Here is a 24,860-nt window from a genome sequence, read left to right as displayed (position 1 = left end):
GCCGCGCGTCCGCCAAACTCCGTGGGGCGGTTCGTCCATTGCCGGAAGCTAGGTAAGAATCCCTCCGTTGTGTTCGCTATCATCTCGGCAACGCATAGGAGCTTTCGGATCGGAGAATTTGTACGTATGTGCGCGATTGGGGTTCACCGGAGGGGCCTCCGCCGTCGGACCTGTGGCGCCGCCGTTCTTGGCCGTCGGGAGGAAGAAGGGCGCAGGACCGTTAGATCTCCGTGAAGGGCTGAGATTAGATCCTTGGTGGGACGCGTTTTAGCCATTGGATAGAGTCTATGCGGTGGAGATTGGCTGGCCGTAACGTTTCGGCCGGGGCTAGGTTAGCCGTTGATCTTGGATCGATCGGTTGAGACTCGTATAGGCGCTGGATCCATTTGGACCGTAGGATCGGAATCTGACCGTGCTAGTCTCGCATCAGTTATCCGCGGGATGAATCTAATCTGGGCCATCCTTTCTTCATCGGTCGGCTCCGATGGGCCGATACCCTTTCGGCTGTTGGTTTTGCGTATGAGTCCCTGTAAATAGTTGAAACCAACCCGCAGTCCATCGACAGGTAGTGTTGAGTCTTAGATACTTTTGCGCCGTTGCCCCTGATTTCTCTGGAATTTGTGGCCCAGTCCAGAGAATTATAAAATCTAGAAAAAGGAATTAGAAAATGATTTTTATGCAAAAATAAATGCTAGAATTTGTTTAATTCATAGAAAATGTATATTTAGCCCAAATTAATCCGTTCCAATTCCTATAATTGTGTAATATTATTGTCTATCATCTAGTACCGCTGTCTTGACATGAAAGTCACAATAAAATTTATATCCTATTTAATTTTGTGCAAAACACATAGAATCTTCAGAAAATCATAACTCCTCCGTTTTAACTCCGATTTGATCCGTTCAAGTTGCGTTAGTCTCGTAGCTTCGCGTAGATTATTTTTATGTAGTGTATTCTTATGTTTGGTGTAATGTTAATTTTGCCTATACACTGTTTGTTTGTAATGCTACGACTAGCGTGAGGACACGTGTCACCTAAAGATCATCCTGGTACCTGGAATCTCAAGTCCCAGGCAAGTTGTGCCCTTGATCACTTCTTTTTACCCACTCATGTTCTAATTAATCATAATGATCTGCATAGGTTAATTTTGATGGGACCTAATAGGTTACCCTAGTTTTGACTATCTTTATACCTTGTTTACCACTGAACTTTTTGGGTAGTACTTGCTAGTGCTTTATGTGGTTTTGGGTATGAAGATACATTAATTATGATTACACTTTTATTATCTGTTTATTATTACTGTTCATGATAAGATCATTATGTTAATTGGAACATGGAGAACCACCCGGGAAAACAGTGCTACCACAAGGGTTTAATGGGACGCCCTTGGCTGACTAATTAGGAAAGCTAGTGGAGGACTACCTTACCCGAAAGGGGCAAGGGCAGTAGGGGAGTGGTCAGTGTAGGGAGGCCCTCGGGAGGATTTTGCTGTGATGGCGGTCCTGCAAGGGATTCCTGGGAAGGCCCTCGGGAGGATTTTGCTGTGATGGCGGTCCTGCAAGGGATTCCTGGGGAGGCCCTCGGGAGGATTTTGCTGTGATGGCGGTCCTGCAAGGGATTCCTGCATTGGAGCTTCCTATAAACTGTAGCGGGTTTTCTGAAGCTAGTGGAACTTTGTAAAGGCCTCGTAGTGTTACCCTGCCTCGCCTCCTCGGTAGAGGTGTATGGGAAGTCGCGATCCCTTGGCAGATGGGTAACATGACTTGTGGGTAAAGATGCGCAACCTCTGCAGAGTGTAAAACTGGTATACTAGCCGTGCTCACGGTCATGAGCAGCTCGGACACTCACATGATTAAATTATGGAATTAAACTCAATTTGTCATATGCATTGCATCGCAGGTGATGTTGTACAGGTGATGTTGTTACTTTTGTTCTACTATTTAATTGGGTTGGTATTTACTTATACTTAGTAATTGCTAATAAAATTTTGACCAACTTTAAAAGCAATGCTCAGCTCTAACCATCCTCTTTGGTAAGCCTTACACTTCACATGAGCTCCCACCTTTGGCGAGTTCCTACACATTATTCCCCACAACTTGTTGAGCGATGAACGTATGTGAGCTCACTCTTGCTGTCTCACACCCCCCCACAGGTCAAGAGCAGGTACTTCAGGATGAGGCGCTTGGAGGATGCTGTGATGAGTTCGTGAGTGGTCTAGGCCGTCGTCTCCCAGTCAACTTTGGGTTGCTGGACCGATGTCTCCTTATAATGTAATCATTTACTTATTTTGTATAGAACTCCTGTTATGTAGTAAAGATGTGACATTCGATCCTGTGCCATGATTCATCATATGTGTGAGACTTGGTCCCAGCACACCTGGTGATTATGTTTACGCCCGGGCTTTGGACCCCTAAAACCCGGGTGTTACACAAACTCGGGTGTTCCTTTTCTGCCCCGGGGAGATGTCGTCGTCGGGTTCGGCTCCGTCGGGCGAGCCGACGACCGTCGTTGATGTCATGCTGCGGGGGGAGGAGTATCATGTCGTAGCTACCGTCGGGGGACATGAAGTCGAGACTCCCAAAGCGGAGCACCGACCCGGGCTGAAGAGGTTACTGAAGATTGTCCATTTGGAACTTAACGGAAAAGTATTGTCAACACGCAGCTGTCCCCTACCTGGCGCACCAACTGTCGGTGTTTTGGACCCGCGGGAACCCTCAACCGACTAGTGAATTTTATGCTGCGTGTCCCTGCCCGGATGGATTGATGCAAGATGAAACACAAGAGGGAGTATGAGGCCTATATTATCTTGCACCGGGGTGCTTGTAGTAGGGGTTACAAGCTTCGTGAGAGAGGGAACGGATCCCAGGTCTCTTGAGAGGTCTCGTGTTGTGGAGAGAAGGTTTTTTGCCTTGAAGTAAGCCGTCTGAGTTAGCCTTCAAAGCGTGCCCTGGGAAGGCCCTGGGCATCTCCTTTTATAGATACAAGGAGGTGATCCAGCTATACATATGGGGGTGTAGCTATGTGCTAACGTGGCCGGCGGAGAAGTGCTTGAGCCCTATAGAAGCGTAGCTGGCGGTGCGGCCCCAGGTCCTGCTGACGTTTCTTTGCCTTCATAGAGAGCTGAGGGTGGTCGACGTCATGGGTGCATGCCGGGAATCATCATTACCTGCTATTGGAGTAATTTGATGTGACACCGGTCTTGTTCCTTCGTAGCCTGAGGTGGCTAGCTAGGGGAAGGATAGTGTTGTTTTCCTGGTTTGCGTAGTTGGCTCGAGGTCGTCTTGGGCGAGGCGGTGATCTCTCCCAAAGCCGAGGCCTAGGTCGGGCGAGGCGTAGACCTCCTCTCGAGGCCGAGGCCTAGGTCGGGCGTGGCGACGATTCCTTCCGAGCCCGAGGCTGGGGTCGAGCGAGGCGGAACTTCCTGCTACGCCTGAGGCCGATCTCGGGAGATGCGGTGACTTACTGTTGTCAGTCTTACCTCGGTGGTTGGCACAATGGTCTGAACGGGGTGAATAGTGTCGTCATCCTATCAAAACGATCAGTAAGAAGGGTGAAGTGACTGCGGTCATTTCGACCTTGCCAACTGAGGCGCGTGTGTCAGGATAAGGTCACAGGTGATCCCCGCATTAAATGCGCACGTGATATGGTCGGTGGCAAGGCGATTTGGCTGAGGTCGCTATACAACAAAGTTCGCCCGAGCTTCGCCTCGGGCAAGCCGGGGTGCGCTCACTGCCTGAGGGTACCCTCGGGCGAGCCGTGAATCCGTCCGGGACTACTGTTCTTGCCCGAGGCTGGGCTCGGGTGAGACGGGATCACGTCCCTTGGTAGATGAGGCCTTAACTTAGAACCGTGCTTACCAGTCTTTATGGTTTATTTTAGAAGATGTTCTCCAGCCACACTTAGGAGTACTGGGGGTACCCCTAATTATGGTACCCGACAAGTCATCAAGGGAGGAAGATGTTTGTGAAATTAACTGTGAAAATGGATGAGAGCATGGAGCTGATTGGAATATTTCCAGGGTTACAAGTAAATTCTTACAGAAAATCTAATGCATACTGATAGTTCAAATTGCACAATGAGGGTAAAAGAAAGAACACGAAAGATAATTTGATTTGATCCAAATAAAAAGTTTCAGTCTAGAGGGCATAATTTTTTCCTGCTTCATAAGGCTAAACAATTTGAATTATGATACAATTTATGAATGGATATTCAATTTGGTGCCAAGGCTTTGTCAAGCTTCAAGCATCTTATCCAGCATTCAAAAAAATGAAACTAATTCATTTGATACCATAAGAAGATTAAAGTTCAGTCAACTGTATGCAGTGTTTGGTAGAGTGTTAATATGGAAATGAGAACTGACTCTTTCCAGTCCTTTCAAGTAGCTTTTGAAAAATGATAACTGAAAGTCGCCTAGAGGGGGGGTGAATAGGGCGAAACTGAAATTCTCAAAAACAATCACAACTACAAGCCGAGTTAGCGTTAGAAATATAATCGAGTCCGCGAGAGAGGGCGCAAAACAAATCGCAAGCGAATAATGAGGTAAGACACGCGGATTTGTTTTACCGAGGTTCGGTTCTCTCAAACCTACTCCCCGTTGAGGAGGCCACAAAGGCCGGGTCTCTTTCAACCCTTCCCTCTCTCAAACGGTCCCTCGGACCGAGTGAGCTTCTCTTCTCAAATCACTTGGGAATCAAAACTTCCCGCAAGGACCACCACACAATTGGTGTCTCTTGCCTCAATTACAAGTGAGTGTTTGATCACAAGAAAGAATGCGAAAGAAAAGAAGCGATCCAAGCGCAAGAGCTCAAATGAACACTACAAATCACTCTCTCTAGTCACTAGGGCTTTGAATGAAGTTGGGAGAGGATTTGATCTCTTTTTGGTGTGCCTTGCAATGAAAGCTAGCTCTTGTATGGTGGTTGGAAGGTGAGAACTTGGATGCAATGAATGGTGGGGTGGTTGGGGTATTTATAGCCCCAACCACCAACTTGACCGTTGGTGGAGGCCGTCTGTTCGATGGCGCACCGGACAGTCCGGTGCACACCGGACATGTCCGGTGCCCCCGCCACGTCATCAGTGCCGTTGGAAATTGACCGTTGGAGTTCTGACTTCTGGGCCCGCCTTGATGTCCGGTGGCGCACCGGACATGCACTGTTCACTGTCCGGTGCACCGGCATGGGCAATTCTGACTTCTGCGTGCGCTGCGCGCGCATTAAATGCCGTCGCAGGTAGCCGTTGGCGTGAAGTAGCCGTTGCTCCGAGGATGCACCGGACAGTCCGGTGTACACCGGACATGTCCGGTGAATTATAGCGGAGCAGCCCTCGCGAATTCCCGAGACTGGCGAGTTCCGGAGCCGTGCCTTCTTTGGATCACCGGACACTGTCCGGTGTACACCGGACAGTCCGGTGAATTATAGCGTGCCAGCTCCAGGAAAGACCCGAGGCTGAGGAGTTCAGCGCGAGTTCTCCTGGTGCACCGGACACTGTCCGGTGCGCCACCGGACAGTCCGGTGCGCCAGACCAGGGAGACTTCCGGGATGCCTTTAGCTCTCTATTTGAACCCAACTTTGGTCTTTTTAATTGGCTTGATGTGAACCTTTGACACCTGTGTAACTTATTCACTAGAGCAAACTAGTTAGTCCAAAGATTTGTGTTGGGCAATTCAACCACCAAAATTATATAGGAACTAGGTGTAAGCCTAATTCCCTTTCAATCTCCCCCTTTTTGGTGATTGATGCCAACACAAACCAAAGCAAATATAGAAGTGCATAATTGAACTAGTTTGTATGATGTGAGTGCAAAGGTTGCTTGGAATTTGAGCCAATATAAATACTTACAAGATATGCATGGATTGTTTCTTCATTTTTAACATTTTGGACCACGTTTGCACCACATGTTTTGTTTTTGCAAAAATCTTTTGTAAATCTTTTCAAAGTTCTTTTGCAAATAGTCAAAGGTAAATGAATAAGAGTTTGCAAGACATTTTCAAGTTTTGAAATTTTCTCCCCCTGTTTCAAATGCCTTTCCTTTGACTAAACAAAACTCCCCCTAAATGAAATCATCCTCTTAGTGTTCAAGAGGGTTTTGATGATTCAAAATGAAAAACTATTTTCTCCCCCTTTTGAACTCAATAAGATACCAATTGAAAGATACTCTTGGAAAACACTAAGTTTTTGAAATTGGTGGTGGTGCGGTCCTTTTGCTTTGGGCTCAACCTTTCTCCCCCTTTGGCATGAATCGCCAAAAACGGAATCATTAGAGCCCTTCGAAGTATTTTCTCCTCCTTTGGTTATAAAATAAATGAATGAAGAGTATACCAAAGTTGGAGAGATGCTTGGAGTGACGGCGAAGGATGAGTAGTGGAGTGGAGTGGAAGCCTTTGTCTTCGCCGAAGACTCCAATTCCCTTTCAATATACCTATGACTTGGTTTGAAATACTCTTGAAAACACATTAGTCATAGCATATACAAAAGAGATATGATCAAAGGTATACTTGTGTGCTATGTGTGCAAACTAGCAAAAGAAATTTCTAGAATCAAGAATATTGAGCTCATGCCTAAGTTTGGTAAAAGTTTGTTCATCAAGTGGCTTGGTAAAGATATCGGCTAATTGATCTTTAGTGTTAATGTATGAAATCTCGATATCCCCCTTTTGTTGGTGATCCCTAAGAAAATGATACCGAATGGCTATGTGTTTAGTGCGGCTATGCTCGACGGGATTGTCGGCCATTTTAATTGCACTCTCATTATCACATAGCAAAGGGACTTTGGTTAATTTGTAACCGTAGTCCCGCAAGGTTTGCCTCATCCAAAGCAATTGCGCGCAACAATGGCCTGCGGCAATATATTCGGCTTCGGCGGTAGAAAGAGCGACCGAATTTTGCTTCTTTGAAGCCCAAGACACCAAGGATCTTCCCAAGAACTGGCAAGTCCCCGATGTGCTCTTTCTATTAATCTTACACCCTGCCCAATCGGCATCCGAATAACCAATCAAATCAAATGTGGATCCCCGAGGGTACCAAAGCCCAAACTTAGGTGTATAAGCCAAATATCTCAAGATTCGTTTTACGGTCGTAAGGTGTGATTCCTTAGGGTCGGCTTGGAATCTTGCACACATGCAAACGGAAAGCATAATGTCCGGTCGAGATGCACATAAGTAAAGCAATGAACCAATCATCGACCAGTATACCTTTTGATCCACGGACTTACCTCCCGTGTCGAGGTCGAGATGCCCATTTGTTCCCATGGGAGTCTTGATGGGCTTGGCATCCTTCATCCCAAACTTGTTTAGAATGTCTTGAGTGTACTTCGTTTGGCTAATGAAGGTGCCCTCTTGGAGTTGCTTTACTTGGAATCCTAAGAAATACTTCAACTCCCCCATCATAGACATCTCGAATTTCTGTGTCATAATCCTACTAAACTCTTCACATGTAGACTCGTTAGTAGACCCAAATATAATATCATCAACATAAATTTGGCATACAAACAAGTCATTTTCAAGAGTTTTAGTAAAGAGTGTAGGATCGGCTTTTCCGACTTTGAAGCCATTAGCAATAAGAAAATCTCTAAGGCATTCATACCATGCTCTTGGGGCTTGCTTGAGCCCATAAAGCGCCTTAGAGAGCTTATAGACATGGTTAGGATACTCACTGTCTTCAAAGCCGGGAGGTTGCTCAACATAGACCTCTTCCTTGATTGGTCCATTGAGGAAGGCACTTTTCACGTCCATTTGATAAAGCTTAAAGCCATGGTAAGTAGCATAGGCTAATAATATGCGAATTGACTCAAGCCTAGCTACGGGTGCATAGGTTTCACCGAAATCCAAACCTTCGACTTGGGAGTATCCCTTGGCCACAAGTCGAGCTTTGTTCCTTGTCACCACGCCATGCTCATCTTGCTTGTTGCGGAAGACCCATTTGGTTCCAACAACATTTTGATTAGGACGTGGAACCAAATGCCATACCTCATTCCTAGTGAAGTTGTTGAGCTCCTCTTGCATTGCCACCACCCAATCCGAATCTTGTAGTGCTTCCTCTACCCTGTGTGGCTCAATAGAGGAAACAAACGAGTAATGTTCACAAAAATGTGCAATACGAGATCTAGTAGTTACCCCCTTATGAATGTCGCCGAGGATGGTGTCGACGGGGTGATCTCGTTGGATTGCTTGGTGGACTCTTGGGTGTGGCCGTCTTTGCTCTTCATCCTCCTTGTCTTGATCATTTGCATCTCCCCCTTGATCATTGTCGTCATCTTGAGGTGGCTCATTTGCTTGATCTTTTACTTCATCAACTTGAGCTTCATCCTCATTTTGAGTCGGTGGAGATGCTAGCGTGGAGGAGGATGGTTGATCTTGTGCATGTGGAGGCTCTTCGGATTCCTTAGGACACACATCCCCAATGGACATGTTCCTTAGCGCTATGCATGGAGCCTGTTCTTCACCTATCTCATCAAGATCAACTTGCTCTACTTGAGAGCCGTTAGTTTCGTCAAACACAACGTCACAAGAAACTTCAACAAGTCCTGAGGACTTGTTAAAGACTCTATATGCCCTTGTGTTTGAGTCATATCCTAGTAAAAAGCCTTCTACAGTTTTAGGAGCAAATTTAGATTTTCTACCTCTCTTAACAAGAATAAAGCATTTGCTACCAAAAACTCTAAAATATGAAATATTTGGCTTTTTACCGGTTAGGAGTTCATAGGATGTCTTCTTGAGGATTCGGTGTAGATACAACCGGTTGATAGCGTAGCAAGCGGTGTTGACCGCCTCGGCCCAAAACCGATCCGAAGTCTTATACTCATCAAGCATGGTTCTTGCCATGTCCAATAGAGTTCGATTCTTCCTCTCCACTACTCCATTTTGTTGTGGAGTGTAGGGAGAAGAGAACTCATGCTTGATGCCCTCCTCCTCAAGGAAGCCTTCAATTTGAGAGTTCTTGAACTCCGTCCCGTTGTCGCTTCTAATTTTCTTGATCCTTAAGCCGAACTCATTTTGAGCCCGTCTCAAGAATCCCTTTAAGGTCTCTTGGGTTTGAGATTTTTCCTGCAAAAAGAACACCCAAGTGAAGCGAGAATAATCATCCACTATTACAAGACAATACTTACTCCCGCCGATGCTTATGTAAGCAATCGGGCCGAATAGATCCATGTGGAGTAGCTCAAGCGGCCTGTCGGTCGTCATGATGTTCTTGTGTGGATGTTGGGTTCCAACTTGCTTCCCGGCTTGACATGCGCTACAAATCCTGTCTTTCTCAAAATGAACATTTGTTAATCCTAAAATGTGTTCTCCCTTTAGAAGCTTATGAAGATTCTTCATCCCAACATGGGCTAGTCGGCGGTGCCAGAGCCAACCCATGTTAGTCTTAGCAATTAAGCAAGTGTCGAGTTCAGCTCTATCAAAATCTACCAAGTATAGCTGACCCTCTAACACTCCCTTAAATGCTATTGAATCATCACTTCTTCTAAAGACAGTGACACCTACATCAGTGAATAGACAGTTGTAGCCCATTTGACATAATTGGGATACGGAAAGCAAATTGTAATCTAAAGAATCTACAAGAAAAACATTGGAAATAGTATGGTCAGGTGATATAGCAATTTTACCCAGTCCTTTGACCAAACCTTGATTTCCATCCCCGAATGTGATAGCTCGTTGGGGATCTTGGTTTTTCTCATATGAGGAGAACATCTTTTCCTCCCCTGTCATGTGGTTTGTGCACCCGCTGTCGAGTATCCAACTTGAGCCCCCGGATGCATAAACCTACAAAATAATTTTAGTTCTTGACTTTAGGTACCCAAACGGTTTTGGGTCCTTTGGCATTAGAAACAAGAACTTTGGGTACCCAAACACAAGTCTTGGAGCCCTTGTGTTTGCCCCCAACAAATTTGGCAACTACCTTGCCGGATTTATTAGTCAAAACATAAGATGCATCAAAAGTTTTGAATGAAATAGCATGATCATTTGATGCATTAGGAGTTTTCTTTCTAGGCAACTTGGCACGGGTTGGTTGCCTAGAGCTAGATGTCTCACCCTTATACATAAAAGCATGGTTAGGGCCAGAGTGAGACTTCCTAGAATGAGTTCTCCTAATTTTGCTCTCAGGATAGCCGGCAGGGTACAAAATGTAACCCTCGTTATCCTGAGGCATGGGAGCCTTGCCCTTAACAAAGTTGGATAAGTTCTTTGGAGGGGCATTGAGTTTGACATTGTCTCCCCTTTGGTAGCCAATGCCATCCTTGATGCCAGGGCGTCTCCCATTATAGAGCATACTTCTAGCAAATTTAAACTTCTCATTTTCTAAGTTATGCTCGGCAATTTTTGCATCTAATAATGCTATATGATCATTTTGTTGTTTAATTAAAGCCATGTGATCATGAATAGCATTGATATCAACATCTCTACATCTAGTACAAATAGAAACATGCTCAACATTAGATGTAGAGGGTTTGCAAGATTTTAGTTCTACAACCTTAGCATGTAACATATCATTCTTAGTTCTAAGGTCGGAAATAATAGTATTGCAAACTTCAAAATTTTTAGCCTTAGCAATCAAATTTTCATTTTCTACTCTAAGGCTAGCAAGAGACTCATTCAATTCCTTAATCTTTGCAAGCAAATCATCATTATCATTTCTAAGATTGGGAATTGAATCAATACAAACATGAGAATCAACCTTAGCAATTAATCTAGCATTTTCATTTCTAAGGTTGTTAATGGTCTCATGGCAAGTGCTTAGCTCATTAGACAATTTCTCACATTTTTCTACCTCTAGAGCATAAGCGTTTTTAACCTTAACATGTTTCTTGTTTTCCTTGATTAGGAAATCCTCTTGGGAGTCCAAGAGATCATCCTTTTCATGGATAGCACTAATTAGCTCATTTAATTTTTCTTTTTGTTCCATGTTAAGGTTGGCAAAAAGGTTATGCAAATTGTCTTCCTCACCACTAGCATTATCATCACTAGAAGATTCGTATTTAGATTTAACCTTCTTCTTTTTGCCGTCCTTTGCCATGAGGCACCTGTGGCCGACGTTGGGGAAGAGGAGTCCCTTGGTGACGGCGATGTTGGCGGCGTCCTCATCGTCGGAGGAGGAGTCGGTGGAGCTCTCGTCGGAGTTCCACTCCCGACAAACATGGGCATCGCCGCCCTTCTTCTTGTAGTACTTCTTCTTTTCTCTCCTCTTTCCCTTCTTGTCGTCGCCCCTGTCACTGTCACTAGACATAGGACATTTTGCAATAAAATGACCGGGCTTACCACATTTGTAGCAAACCTTCTTGGAACGGGATTTGTAATCCTTCCCCTTCCGTTGCTTGAGGATTTGACGAAAGCTTTTGATGATTAAGGCCATCTCCTCATTGTCGAGCTTGGAGGCGTCAATTGGTTGTCTACTCGGTGTAGACTCCTCCTTCTTCTCCTCCGTCGCCTTAAATGCCACCGGTTGTGCTTCGGACGTGGAGGGTTCATCAAGCTCGTTGATCTTCTTGGAGCCCTTGATCATACATTCAAAGCTCACAAAATTCCCGATAACTTCCTCGGGGGTCATTTGAGTATATCTAGGATTACCACGAATTAATTGAACTTGAGTGGGGTTAAGAAAAATAAGTGATCTCAAAATAACCTTAACCACCTCGTGGTCATCCCATTTCTTGCTCCCGAGGTTGCGCACTTGGTTCACCAAGGTTTTGAGCCGGTTGTACATATCTTGTGGCTCCTCCCCTTGGCGAAGATGGAAGCGACCGAGCTCCCCCTCGATCGTTTCCCGCTTGGTGATTTTGGTGAGTTCATCACCCTCGTGCGCGGTCTTGAGTAGGTCCCAAATTTCCTTTGCATTCTTCAACCCTTGCACTTTGTTGTATTCCTTCTTGCTTAAAGAGGCGAGGAGTATGGTTGTGGCTTGAGAGTTGAAGTGCTCGATTTGGGCCACTTCGTCCGTATCATAATCCTCATCCCCTACAGAAGGTACCTGTGCTCCAAACTCAACAACATTCCATATACTTTTGTGGAGTGAGGTTAGATGAAATTTTATTAAATCACTCCACCTAGCATAATCTTCACCATCAAAAGTTGGCGGTTTGCCTAATGGAACGGAAAGCAATGGAGTATGTCTAGATGTACGGGGATAGTGTAAGGGAATCTTACTAAACTTCTTGCGTTCTTGGCGCTTAGAAGTTATGGACGGCGCATCGGAGTTGGAGGTCGATGTTGATGAAGTGTCGGTCTCGTAGTAGACCACTTTCCTCATCCTCTTGTGCTTGTCGCCTTTCCGATGCGACTTGTGAGAAGAAGATTTTTCCTTCTTCTCTTTGTGGTGAGAAGAGGAAGATCTTTTCTCCTTCCGTTTGGAGGAGTCCTTCTTCTTTTCCTTCCTCTTGGTGCGGGACTCTTCCGATGAAGTGCTCACGTGGCTTGTAGTGGGCTTTTCGCCGGTCTCCATCTCCTTCTTGGCGTGATCTCCCGACATCACTTCGAGCGGTTAGGCTCTAATGAAGCACCGGGCTCCGATACCAATTGAAAGTCGCCTAGAGGGGGGGTGAATAGGGCGAAACTGAAATTCTCAAAAACAATCACAACTACAAGCCGAGTTAGCGTTAGAAATATAATCGAGTCCGCGAGAGAGGGCGCAAAACAAATCGCAAGAGAATAATGAGGTAAGACACGCGGATTTGTTTTACCGAGGTTCGGTTCTCTCAAACCTACTCCCCGTTGAGGAGGCCACAAAGGCCGGGTCTCTTTCAACCCTTCCCTCTCTCAAACGGTCCCTCGGACCGAGTGAGCTTCTCTTCTCAAATCACTTGGGAATCAAAACTTCCCGCAAGGACCACCACACAATTGGTGTCTCTTGCCTCAATTACAAGTGAGTGTTTGATCACAAGAAAGAATGCGAAAGAAAAGAAGCGATCCAAGCGCAAGAGCTCAAATGAACACTACAAATCACTCTCTCTAGTCACTAGGGCTTTGAATGAAGTTGGGAGAGGATTTGATCTCTTTTTGGTGTGCCTTGCAATGAAAGCTAGCTCTTGTATGGTGGTTGGAAGGTGAGAACTTGGATGCAATGAATGGTGGGGTGGTTGGGGTATTTATAGCCCCAACCACCAACTTGACTGTTGGTGGAGGCCGTCTGTTCGATGGCGCACCGGACAGTCCGGTGCACACCGGACATGTCCGGTGCCCCCGCCACGTCATCAGTGCCGTTGGAAATTGACCGTTGGAGTTCTGACTTCTGGGCCCGCCTTGATGTCCGGTGGCGCACCGGACATGCACTGTTCACTGTCCGGTGCGCCGGCATGGGCGATTCTGACTTCTGCGCGCGCTGCGCGTGCATTAAATGCCGTCGCAGGTAGCCGTTGGCGTGAAGTAGCCGTTGCTCCGAGGATGCACCGGACAGTCCGGTGTACACCGGACATGTCCGGTGAATTATAGCGGAGCAGCCCTCGCGAATTCCCGAGACTAGCGAGTTCCGGAGCCGTGCCTTCTTTGGAGCACCGGACACTGTCCGGTGTACACCGGACAGTCCGGTGAATTATAGCGTGCCGGCTCCAGGAAAGACCCGAGGCTGAGGAGTTCAGCGCGAGTTCTCCTGGTGCACCGGACACTGTCCGGTGCGCCACCGGACAGTCCGGTGCGCCAGACCAGGGAGACTTCCGGGATGCCTTTAGCTCTCTATTTGAACCCAACTTTGGTCTTTTTAATTGGCTTGATGTGAACCTTTGACACCTGTGTAACTTATTCACTAGAGCAAACTAGTTAGTCCAAAGATTTGTGTTGGGCAATTCAACCACCAAAATTATATAGGAACTAGGTGTAAGCCTAATTCCCTTTCAATAACAGCAGACCCATAGGTTTGTTCGCATAGGCAGTTCTGCATGCCTAAAATTATCAGACAGAACAAATCCAAGTCTCCAGCTGCAGTGCAGTTCAGGCCCTAGCATCAAGTTTGCCACAATACCATCCAACTAAGTCTGGTTCCTTATACCCCTAAAAATTATGTCTAACCAAACCACCGTTGCTACAAGCTTACATAACTCTCTGATTGCTTCTGTCAGTAGGTTTACCAAACTCTCCGATTGCTTCTGCTGGATTCGCAAGTCTAGGTACCAATGCAGGAACAAAACCAAGTTAGTTCCTCCCTAAACCTCCGTCACTACAGAGCAAACCAACAAACCAAGACCAATTGCAGGGGCGGATCCAGTGAAAGGACATGGGTCACACCCAATAACTTTTGCAGCAAAACCAAATTTGGTAGGCATGATACAAGTACGCGCTTGTAATTAGATTAGATCAGAGTGCACAAAATAGCTCGAGTTAGGGTTTGAGTACTCGGCGTCGCACGGCAGGGAGAGCAAAGAAGGGGCGAGCATACCTTTTGGGTGCTCGTCGCCGGTGGAGGGTCCTGCGAAGACATGGCGGAGGGCCACACGAAAACCTGGCCACCTGGCAGAGGGTGGCCGTTACGGTTAGCAATCGCCACGAGAGAGAACCCTGCGCCCGCGGGATTAACGTGAGAATAAAAACGGAATTGTTCTTTAATAAATGGTCGTGCGATGCGGACGATGACGTCGGAACAGGCCCACGGAGACGGATCCAACGCCTCGCTCCCGGCAGCACCGCCTCGCTCCTAGCTGCGATGTCCCCCGGTAGCAAGAACAACAACTCTGGCTCGGGCGGTGCCACGGTCGGCGGCGGCGCAGCAGAGGACCTCGAGCACCGGGAGCATCTCCAGGGCACCCTCCAGCCTGGGGTTCGTCTGAAGCGTCCGCAGCAGCACAGGTTGTACCAGTCCACACCCCCACGGCCGGCGGCGGTGCAGCAGAGGACCTCGAGCAACGGGAGCATCTCCAGGGCGCCCTCCAGCCTAGGGTTCGTCTGAAACGTCCGCAACAGCAGCGCCCTCGCGCCCGCGTAGTCCTGAGCCCGCATCCTCGCCGTGATCAGAGTCCTACAATGCATTATGCATGTTTAGCGGGCGGACGTAGGGAGGCACAACATGCGTGTGGGTCGCGGCAGGATTAACGGCTAGCGGGCGGGCGTAGGGAGGCGCAGCGTGCGTGCGGTTCGCGGCGAAGCGGTTGCAGCGGGAGTTGCGGGCGTGCGGAGCGATCGCGGCGGGCGTGCGGGCGCTTCGTGGCGGGGTTCGCGGCGGGCGTGCGGAGCGGTCGCGGCGGGCGCTTCACGGCGGGGTTAGCGACTGGCAGGCGGGGGCAGTCTACAATAACCCCTTAATAGTTAGTAGAGATATATGGCTCATTCCCTCGTCAATCCATGTCAAGATGTGCTAAGTATGTTGTTACCATGCAAAAATACCCCCAACTCCGTATGACACGTCACGTCGACTCCGTTAATCTTCTTAAAAACCATTTTTTTCCTGTTTTGGAGAATCTAACTCATGACCTTTTTTACCTAGCAATAGCACTTCTCTAACTCTATACCACACACACATTTCAGATTATACTAGTCGGTTGTTCATGCATTGCGACGGCTTACAACAATACCCATGTAAACTATCCACAAAAAAATTCAAGATTTTTTATTGATTGTGTTCGCTCTCCGTATAATATTTTTTTTGATTTGGCTAACTGATGTTATTATTTACTCCATCCAATATGTCTTGGTACAACACGACCAATGAAGTGAGCGATTAGAAGGGAGTTCACAACGACTGACTGAATGAACAGAGATTATAAAATGACATAATTCCACCATACAGAGATCAAATAAGAGAAAGTTTGTGAGCTCAAGTTTCTAAAATAAGTCACATTAACTCAAACTTATAAAAAAGATAGATCAAAATATGGAGTGATTGCTAAAGTCAGGCATCAATAAAAACAGGATGCACTCCATATAAATTATGTTACTTCGTAGCAATTACTAACGTTTAAAACCAACAAATAACCTTTCATTTTACTGTTAGTGTGACAAATTATTGTTGCTCTGTCCAATTCAGCAACATCAAACACCATGGAGTCCATTGCGTCAATGTGGTCTCAGAAACGACATAATGTTTGCAAGAGCCAAGAACGTTGTGTCGTGCTTGGGCTGTAGCCTCGGCACGTAGTGCTGGTCCGGCCCGACACGCTTATATTTTTTATTTTTCAAAAAACGTATATACATATATATAATTTATATTCTATATTAAAAACATCAGAGCATGATGTTTTACTGGTTAGACAGCTTTATCCAGTGTCTCCCGTCCTTCTTCCATCAGGGCATGGGTTTGATCCCCACCTCCTGCACTGTTTTTTAATATTTTACGCTGATTTAAATAAATAGTCTGACGGGCTAACGGGCTGGTATGGCACAGTCAGCACGCCGGTATGATGTGTCTGGGCCAGAGTTGTGGCCCGCGGGTGTCTGGCCCGTGTCGGACCGTCGTTTGGCCATCTATAGGCGTGCAGCGGGTTAATTTGAAATGGCTGTAAGGGGTTATTTGTAAAAAGATGACGCGGGACGACCGTTGAAACTGGTGTTTTAAGTATAGTATAGATTATTATATTATCTTTTATATAAATGTTACTTATATCTGATATTTTGGCTACTAATTAAACTCATAAAAAACTTTTAACTACTAAGTTTTAAATTTTGTCAAGTACTACAACTATTGTATAGGGTGTATGCCCATCCATGATTGTTTAAAACTTTAAAAATAAAGCTTAAAATATTTGGATATAAAACAATCATTTGAAACTCTAAACCACTTGAAATAAAAATTTGTCAATAGCAAACATCTAGCTCACATCAGTCACTACAACATTGATATTAACTATGTGAACATTTTTTTAGAAATTCTAAAATTCAAAATTTATAAACTTAGAACATATATTTGGGATACTAAACTACTTCAAATGAAAATTTTCAACTGCAAAATTATAGTTTGTATCGAGAACTATCACTTGCATATAGAATATGCCAACATCCGAGGTTGTTTGATAATTTTAAAGTTCAGATTTAAAAATTCGTGAATTTACAACAATATTTTAGGGGCTCTAAATAGTTTAAATTTTTTTAAAAAATGGCTATAAAGTTGTATGTCCAATTTGAGAGCTACAATTTTGATATACAATTTGTCTTTGTCTAAATTCATACGAAAACATTATGAATTATTTTTAACGCAACCATTTATAGAGGTGGTCATCTAAAAATGTCTGTTTCTGTAAATCTATTTTAGCTGATGAACAGTCAGAATGGTGCCAATCTGAAGAAAAAGTTTCTCTCAAAGGGAGTTAGTATGAGCAAGGTGCATCTTGAAGAAATTTGAGAAACATTTGAAAAGGTATCGGTACCTACTGATCCTCCACATGAAGTACAAGATATTGTACAACAAATTATCGAGGCACCACACCTATGTAGGTTAGAGATGACATGTCACGCTACTAACCTACTATTGCTCCTAATCACGGGACAACATGACATATTATTGTTGGACAATAATGAAGTCTCAAACTACACAGAAGCATTGATGGGATCAGACTCCAAGAAATGCAAGGAGCCATAGATTCTATATATGGCAATCTAGTTTAAAACTTGGTTGATCCAGTAGATGGTGTTCAAACCATTGTCTGCAAATGGATTTTTAAGAAAAAAAAAAGATAGACATGAATGAAAATATTCACATATATATGCACAATTGGTAGCGAAAGGTTTAAGCAGGTTCAAGGTGTTGATTATGATGAACCATTTTCACCCGTCACTATGCTAAAGTTTATTAGGACCCTCCTAGCAATTACTACCCATTTTGATTATGAAATTTAGCAGCTAGATGTCAAAACGACTTTCTTAAATGGAAATCTAAGTGAGGATGTGTACACGACATAGCCTAAAGGTTTTTGTCGATCCTAAAAATGTTGGGAAAATATACAAACTTTAAAAGTTTATTTATGGATTGAAGCAAGCATCTCAGAGTTGGAATCTTCATTTTGGTGAAGAATTTAAAAGTTTGGCTTCATCACAAATGAAGAGGAGACTTGCGTTTACAAGAATGCTAGTGGGAGCACACACGTATTCTGGTCTTATATGTAGATGGCATATTTTTAATCGAAAACAATATTCCTTTGTTTTAAGCTATCAAGTCTTTATTAAAAAATAGTTCTCTATGAGAGATTTGGGAGAGACAACTTACAGTTTGGGCATTAAGATTTGTAGAGATAGATCAAAAAGGCTAATTGGATTAAGCCAAAATTGTGTATATTTACAAGGTATTAAAATAGTTCAATATGTATGATTACAAGAAAGGTTTCATGCAAATCTTATGTGACATTACTCTAAGAGATACTCAGTGTGCTTTGACACCTAGTGCGCTAAAAAGGATAAGTGTGATTTTATATGCCTCCACGATTAGATCCATCATGTATGCCATGATATGTACATGACATGATGTTGCTTATGCACTAAGTGTCATAAGTAGGTATCAATCTAACCCTAGTAAGGCTTGTTGGGTGTCAATAAAGAATATCCTGAAGTACTTGAGAAGAACTAGGAATGTGTTCCTAGTTTATGCAGGTGAGGAAGGGCTCATTATAAATGGTTACATTAATGCTAGCATCCAAACCGATAGATATGATAGTCAATCGCAATATGAATTTGTGTCCTGCCCTAATGGAGTAGCAATAAGTTGGAAAAGTTTCAAGCAAGAGATGGTGCCTAATTCTACGATAGAGATTGAGTATATAGTGACATTAGAAGCTGCTAAGGAGGTTGTCTGGATCATAAAGTTTGATTTTGAGTTGAGTGTGGTTTGGAGTGTGTCAAATCCTTGGAACCTTTGTTGTGATAATAATGGTGCTATTGCATAGGCCAAGGAACCTAGATCAAACCAAAAATTCAAACACATACTTCGGCGCTATCACTTTATCCGCGAGATCATTAATATAAGTGATGTGAAGATTTGCAAAGTGTACATGGATATGAATGTTGTTGATCCGTTGATGAAGCCTCTCCCATGACAAAAACATGAGGCACACACTAGTGCAATCGGTATTACATACTTGCATGACTGGCTTTAGTATAAGTGGAAGGTAATTGTATAAATGTCTTATGTTTATGAGTGTTGAATAAAGTGTTGTTCAATCCTTTGAATTATCACTATTACATTGGTTGGAAAGTACATGACTTGTTTGTGAAAATCTATGTTTTATATTGTTATTCAAAATATCCCTAGTCTTATATCATGTTTGGTATAATAATGATTTTATAGACTAGCATATGTATTGATTGATGATCATGTTTCACTAATCATTGATATAGAGATATCAAATCAATAATATGGACACATGATACATTTCATGGTGTTGGATTGACCTACTCTAAGTCATTGCTAGGATTGCTATGTTACAAATGTGACATCAAATGTTCTCGAGTGGTATACCTATGAGATAATTATACCTAAAATCACTACTGCTTCTCACTATTTGTAGTGAATTATTTTAGGGCTATCAAACACAACACTTTCAAGACAAAGTCAAGTGTCCTTAACCATGTTGATCCTAATTTATAAACGCTTTTATTTGCAATATTACATGCTTGTGTCAATGAATGCACACTTAATACATGGTTTACTAGAAATTCTACATAATTCATTGTAACACTTTGTTATCTTCTTGTTATGGGTAGAAATGCTTAGCCACACTTTTAATTTGATTAATTTAATTACTTCATTTAGTCAAGTAGTTTTTATGCAATAGGAAAAAGTATGATTTTGTGTGCTCTGGTACGTGAACTGTGTTTATGGTTACCGATAGTTTGGAAACTATGCTAGGGTTACCGATAGTTTTCTTAGGTGTTTTTATCACCTGAATCCTAAGGAGCGGTTCGTGGAGCAACCCTACACGAAAACTAAGTACCATGAGCCAAGTATGGGTATGACCTAGCAAGGTAAGTGATGGAGTCCAATTATGGTACGTGCCAAATGGTCGCCCAGGGATGGTGGGGTATGCCAAATTCGGCGAAACATTATCTGTGGGAGATAGTAGGGATACTCTTGATATCCATTTGGCACAAAAGGGGGACCTTCCAAGAAAGAAGTACTTTTCTATTGGTCGGAACCTTAGTGAGCGTGTGTAACTTGGTTGAACACGTCGAAAAGTTTTGAAGTGGTCTCCTGGTCGCACACCAAGGAAGTGGCAAGTGGCTTGAAACCATAGACCAGATGAAGATATTCATACACCCAATGGCGAGGGAATGAAATCACTTCTCATGAAAAAAGCGTACAACCTCTGCATAGATAAAACTGTCATGACAATCGTGCTCAAGCGGCATGGATCCTCACACGATTAGTTGAGTTATGGTTTAGTTGATTGTTATGGGTTTATGTTACAATAAATGATCTTGTTTACAAGAATAATTGTGAGTTGAGAATCACATAATAATTAATTGCTTTTATAAATGAATTTGAACTAAAAGCATTTTGAGTAAAAGAACCAAGTTTAGCCTTTTCTAGATTTTTCTTGACTCTAGTCTGTATAACATTTTTACCACACTTGTTGAGAACAATAAGGATTCAAACTTGCGCGGGTGTTGACGAAGGTGAAGACTAGACTCTTTCTCGGTCAATGCCTATGGAGGCAGCTTGCAGCTACTAGTACTACTAGTTTCGCTAACCTTTGATGTTTTGCTATGATAGTTGTACCTTTCTCTTTTGACATAGAATCCATCTGTAGTAAGTTAGCAATGTTTTAATTTGAATATAGTATATTGTTGTCACTAATGATGTCATTGATCGGTAAGAAAACTTCAGAGCACATAGAGCACATATACATGTGCATTCAATTTTGTCCTTAAAGCTGGATGTGATATTATGCTAGCACAATGGTATTACATCGTTTCATCACCACATGTGTGAACACCGTGGAGAAGCTGCTATTATTGCGACAGTAATCAACAACAAACTTGAGGATGAATGAACACAAGAACATTCGACTACTTCCACTACATCTACGCTATGCGTCTAGTAGTAAAGATCTACAATTCTCTATTCGAATGATACAATTCTCCATTCGAATGATACGTTGGTTAACGTGATAGATATACTAGTGTCAATGTAGACGGTTTCTAAGACTAAAACATGTTTTCCAACATTATAAGGGCTTGTTCGATTAGCTCTCAATCCACGTGAATTGAGTGGGATTTGATAGGTTTGAATCCCAAACAAGTCAAACTTCTTCTTAATTTTTTCCAATCTCATCCAATCCATATGTATTGAGAATAACCGAACAATTCCTAAACGTGTTTATATAATATATTTGTTCAGGACAAACTAATCATCCTCTGAAGTTTCTTTGCGCATGCTGTCAGCAGTTAGATTGTACAATTCAGGACTCTTGTTTTGGGTCAAGTGAACCACTCCCTTCTGCCTCCGCTCTAGCAGCCATGAAAGGTTGAACAGATGATCGTAGGCTTTCTGGTCCTTCTGCAGCAATTCTCTTACACAATGCATCGCAGTTGCTTATGACTTCAGTTAACCTGCCCTTTGACTCACCAACTTCGATCTGCAGCGGATGCACTGTAATATCGAAGGGGGGAATGTCAGCATGTAATTTGGGCACTCCCGTGATATTCTAAACCACGGAACAGGTATCAATAGCTGCTATCACGGAACAGGTAGTAATAGCAACACAAGCTGACATCGCTAGTTGTGCTCGCTTGCCTCAATTAGACTAGAGCCAAAATACCTAACAATGCGATGGATGGCTTCCTTACATATACAGATGACGACCTACTTACGAAATAAAATTACATCATTACCTTCAGCAAGATTGTGGGAGGTGGATCTCATGTAAGTAAGACAATAATTGAACCGCTGGAGAAGTTTAACTGCCAATGCATCAGCTGTTTCTATCTTGTTTTCTATCTCCTCCTGCACCAAGACGTTCCATGTTGGATCTGCTTATCATAAACCAGCCACAACAAACAAAAATGAAGTAGTTGCCAAGCTATTGCGGTGGCAGTGTTAAGTCTCCTAAGTCAGATTGTAGAGACATGTTCTGTAAGCATCCAAATACCGCTTGCATGTTTACCTCGAACATTTAGAATTTATTAGTTAATTTCTCCTTCATACTTTATGCAGAGCTGCATAACTAATATAAACACTGCAGTTCAACAATGACATGAATATGCTAGGACCAATATCGGTTATAACAATGAAACTAATGCCCTGTTTGGTTCCCTGGAATTGAGAGGAATTCAAAAGTAATCTAATAATAATAATATGAGAAGCACTTTCTAGATATTTGTTTCAATTCATGGGATCCAAACAGGCAGTAAAAGGAAACTCAGAAAAAGTGACAACTATTCATATAAGTGAATATCAAATCTTCTCCTTGAGAATTCATGCAAGTAAACTCAGAATTCAATGTCTAGACTGAAAGAGCAACTGTTTTTTGCCCATCAAGTTGATATTTACTACTACAAAAACCAGTTTCACATTAATTCACAAGATCATGTTTATATGGTGGTGAAGAGCAGGCCTAGCGCAATGGTAAGCGCTGTCTCACTAAGTCATCAGGTCACAGGTTGGAAACAGCCTAAAAACCAGTTTCACATTAATTCACAAGATCATGTTTATATGGTGACGAAGGCCTGCCTAGTGCAACGGGGAGAACTGTGTCACCAGGTCAGGTTTCTAAGCAGCTTCTCCACATTTGTGGAGGGAAGGGTTGCCTCAGTTTACCACTTTACCCTATCACCAGACGCCTTATATGAGAGGCTCCAGTACTGGGTCTGTCTTTTTATTTTGTATCGTGTCTATATGATGACAAACATAACAAGCAACACAGTTGCACAGAACACATAGAACAAAAGGCCTTTGGTAACTGAGACTCTGATTTATTTATATTATTCGCCTTGCTGTCAAGGTCAAATATCAACAGAGAATAACTGCAAACAAATGAAGCGATGTGCTTTATATTGACAACAATATGATAGCATACTGTAGGGCTTAAACTAGTGACTCGAACCACAATGCCATATCCTGATTGAGTCCCCTCAATAAGCAATAACTGAAAGAGAGAACTCTTACAACAATTCCCACCTACCTGTTTTCGGCTAATTTTCTTGGCATTCTCTTCTTGCCATTCGCGGTACATGGCGAAAAGCTCAGCTAGGACATTTGGGTTCAGATTTCCTACAAATAAATTAGCGTGACATTGTAAGCTTCAACAACAATAATGGAAATGCAACAATGCTTGATGCAAATTATTTCGAGTACAGCGTGCTTCCAATTAGTCAATTATATACCCAAACACTACTATGTAAAATCTCGCCTGCACAGTAACATACAAACTAACCAAAATAGCGTCCTGGCTGGCAGCCACTCACCAGAGGTGGCTGAGGAGTTAGAGGGCTTCCCGACGAGGATATCCGTGAGGCTGCTCTCTGCTTCCGCTTCAGATTGGGAGCTCAATAGCGGAGGAGCCTACAAATCCTCAACATCGTAACACCAGTCAGAAGCGTTAATATCAGGCCTTACTATAGTGAGATATCAGGAGACGAGAGTTCAGGACTTACTATGGTGAGAGACCGGATACGGCGGACGAGGGGATCGGCGTCGGCGTCGTCGCGCCGGCCCTCGGACACCGTCGTGATCTCATCCGCCCACTGAGGCCGCGGCTGCTGAAGCTGCTGCCTAGATAGGAGAGATTCGGACGCCCCCATGAGACGGAGCTCTAGCGCAGTCGGGGATAGACGGAGGACGGCGGCGGGGAACCGCCGGAGCTGCCCGGGTGCGGCCGCCGGACTAGGATGCAGGCGAGAGGCAAACGGTTCTACTGGCAAGTGGCAGCCTATTAAGTTGGGCCTTTTAGCTTGGACAATGGTGTCGATTGAGTTAGGCCGAAAAGTTAACTTACCGGGCCAAACCAAATGTCTCGTCTCAGATCTAGCCCAAACTTGTTGCCATGGATACATTGCGAAAGGAAGAAATTCATTCTGCTTTCTTTAGCTATCGCGAAGGTAACTGATCTCTCATCTCTGGACACTTGACCTACGATTTGTAGGGGAAAAATGACAGCCATATAACAATATCACCAGTTCACCGTCCGCCCCGCCATTAAAATAGCTATGTAATAAATAAAGTAACGAGTGATACGATATGTTCATATATTATCGCTATCTGACCCAAGACAGACCAAAAAAATGAACTCGGCTTGGGCCTGTTCGGTTGTCCAGAATTGGACCTAGAATTATTCCACCGGATAAAATCTTATATAAAATAGGTAAACAATCCAGTCACGAATAGTTCCAAGCCATCATTCCTGAGCAACCGAACAACCCTTAGGCCTTGTTCGTTTCTGCCGGATTGGTGGATCGGAACGATTCCTGACCGGATTGCTTCTCTAATTTATATAAATTTTGATTAGCTGGAACGATTCCGGGTGCAATCCGACGGAAACGAACAAGGCCTTAGGCTGGATCCAATACACCTGGCTATTGTTTTACCATCTGAAACGTCACTATCATCCACACTATCGATCATCGTCGGTCTTCATTTATTAAAATGTACAGTCTTTATTGTTAACCTAAAGTCATCTCAATTTTTATTTTAAAGATTGTTATGTAAAATGAAACATGGTATTTTATTTAGAAAAAATCATCTAATCACATAATTAAGAAAAAATACATAATTCGATAAAAAATAAACATAAAAAATAAAAATTACATAGTTCATAAAAAAGTGATACAATATTATTGCTCATTATTATTGTCTTCCTCCATATCTTCTGTATTTTCTTTCTCATGTAATTTTAATTGCTTGATCAATACACAATAATTTCACCAGTGTAGGATGGGATTTCTTTGTACCTATACACAATAAATTCATTAATAATTCATGTTGCATGTGTCCTAAATTTCAAATGCATTAAGGATTTCCTAGTCTT

At 43.5% G+C, this 24,860-nt stretch overlaps 1 protein-coding gene across 1 annotated transcript; it reads right to left on the bottom strand.

Moving 5' to 3' along the window:
• Positions 1-20,799: 20,799 nt before the first annotated feature.
• Positions 20,800-23,779, bottom strand: LOC100501429 (uncharacterized). Its single transcript, XM_008667120.3, has 5 exons — positions 23,491-23,779; positions 23,302-23,398; positions 23,019-23,107; positions 21,730-21,841; positions 20,800-21,487 (listed from the first exon to the last, which is right to left on the bottom strand). Exons 1-5 carry the CDS (start codon positions 23,635-23,637, stop codon positions 21,297-21,299), a joined length of 636 nt encoding a protein of 211 aa, XP_008665342.2. The 5' UTR covers positions 23,638-23,779; the 3' UTR covers positions 20,800-21,296.
• Positions 23,780-24,860: the final 1,081 nt, after the last annotated feature.

Source organism: Zea mays, chromosome 1 (assembly GCF_902167145.1).
Source record: "Zea mays cultivar B73 chromosome 1, Zm-B73-REFERENCE-NAM-5.0, whole genome shotgun sequence".
Taxonomy (NCBI): domain Eukaryota; kingdom Viridiplantae; phylum Streptophyta; class Magnoliopsida; order Poales; family Poaceae; genus Zea; species Zea mays.
Note: the sequence above shows the minus strand (reverse complement) of the source record. Positions and strands in the feature narration are given on the sequence as shown.

Coding starts and splice junctions, on each gene's coding strand:
- LOC100501429 (XM_008667120.3), bottom strand. CDS start 23,637: ATGGGGGCGTCCGAATCTCTCCTATCTAGGCAGCAGCTTCAGCAGCCG. Junction 23,108..23,301: donor TAACTCCTCAGCCACCTCTG/GTGAGTGGCTGC, acceptor ATTTATTTGTAG/GAAATCTGAACCCAAATGTC. Junction 21,488..21,729: donor CTCCCACAATCTTGCTGAAG/GTAATGATGTAA, acceptor TCGATATTACAG/TGCATCCGCTGCAGATCGAA.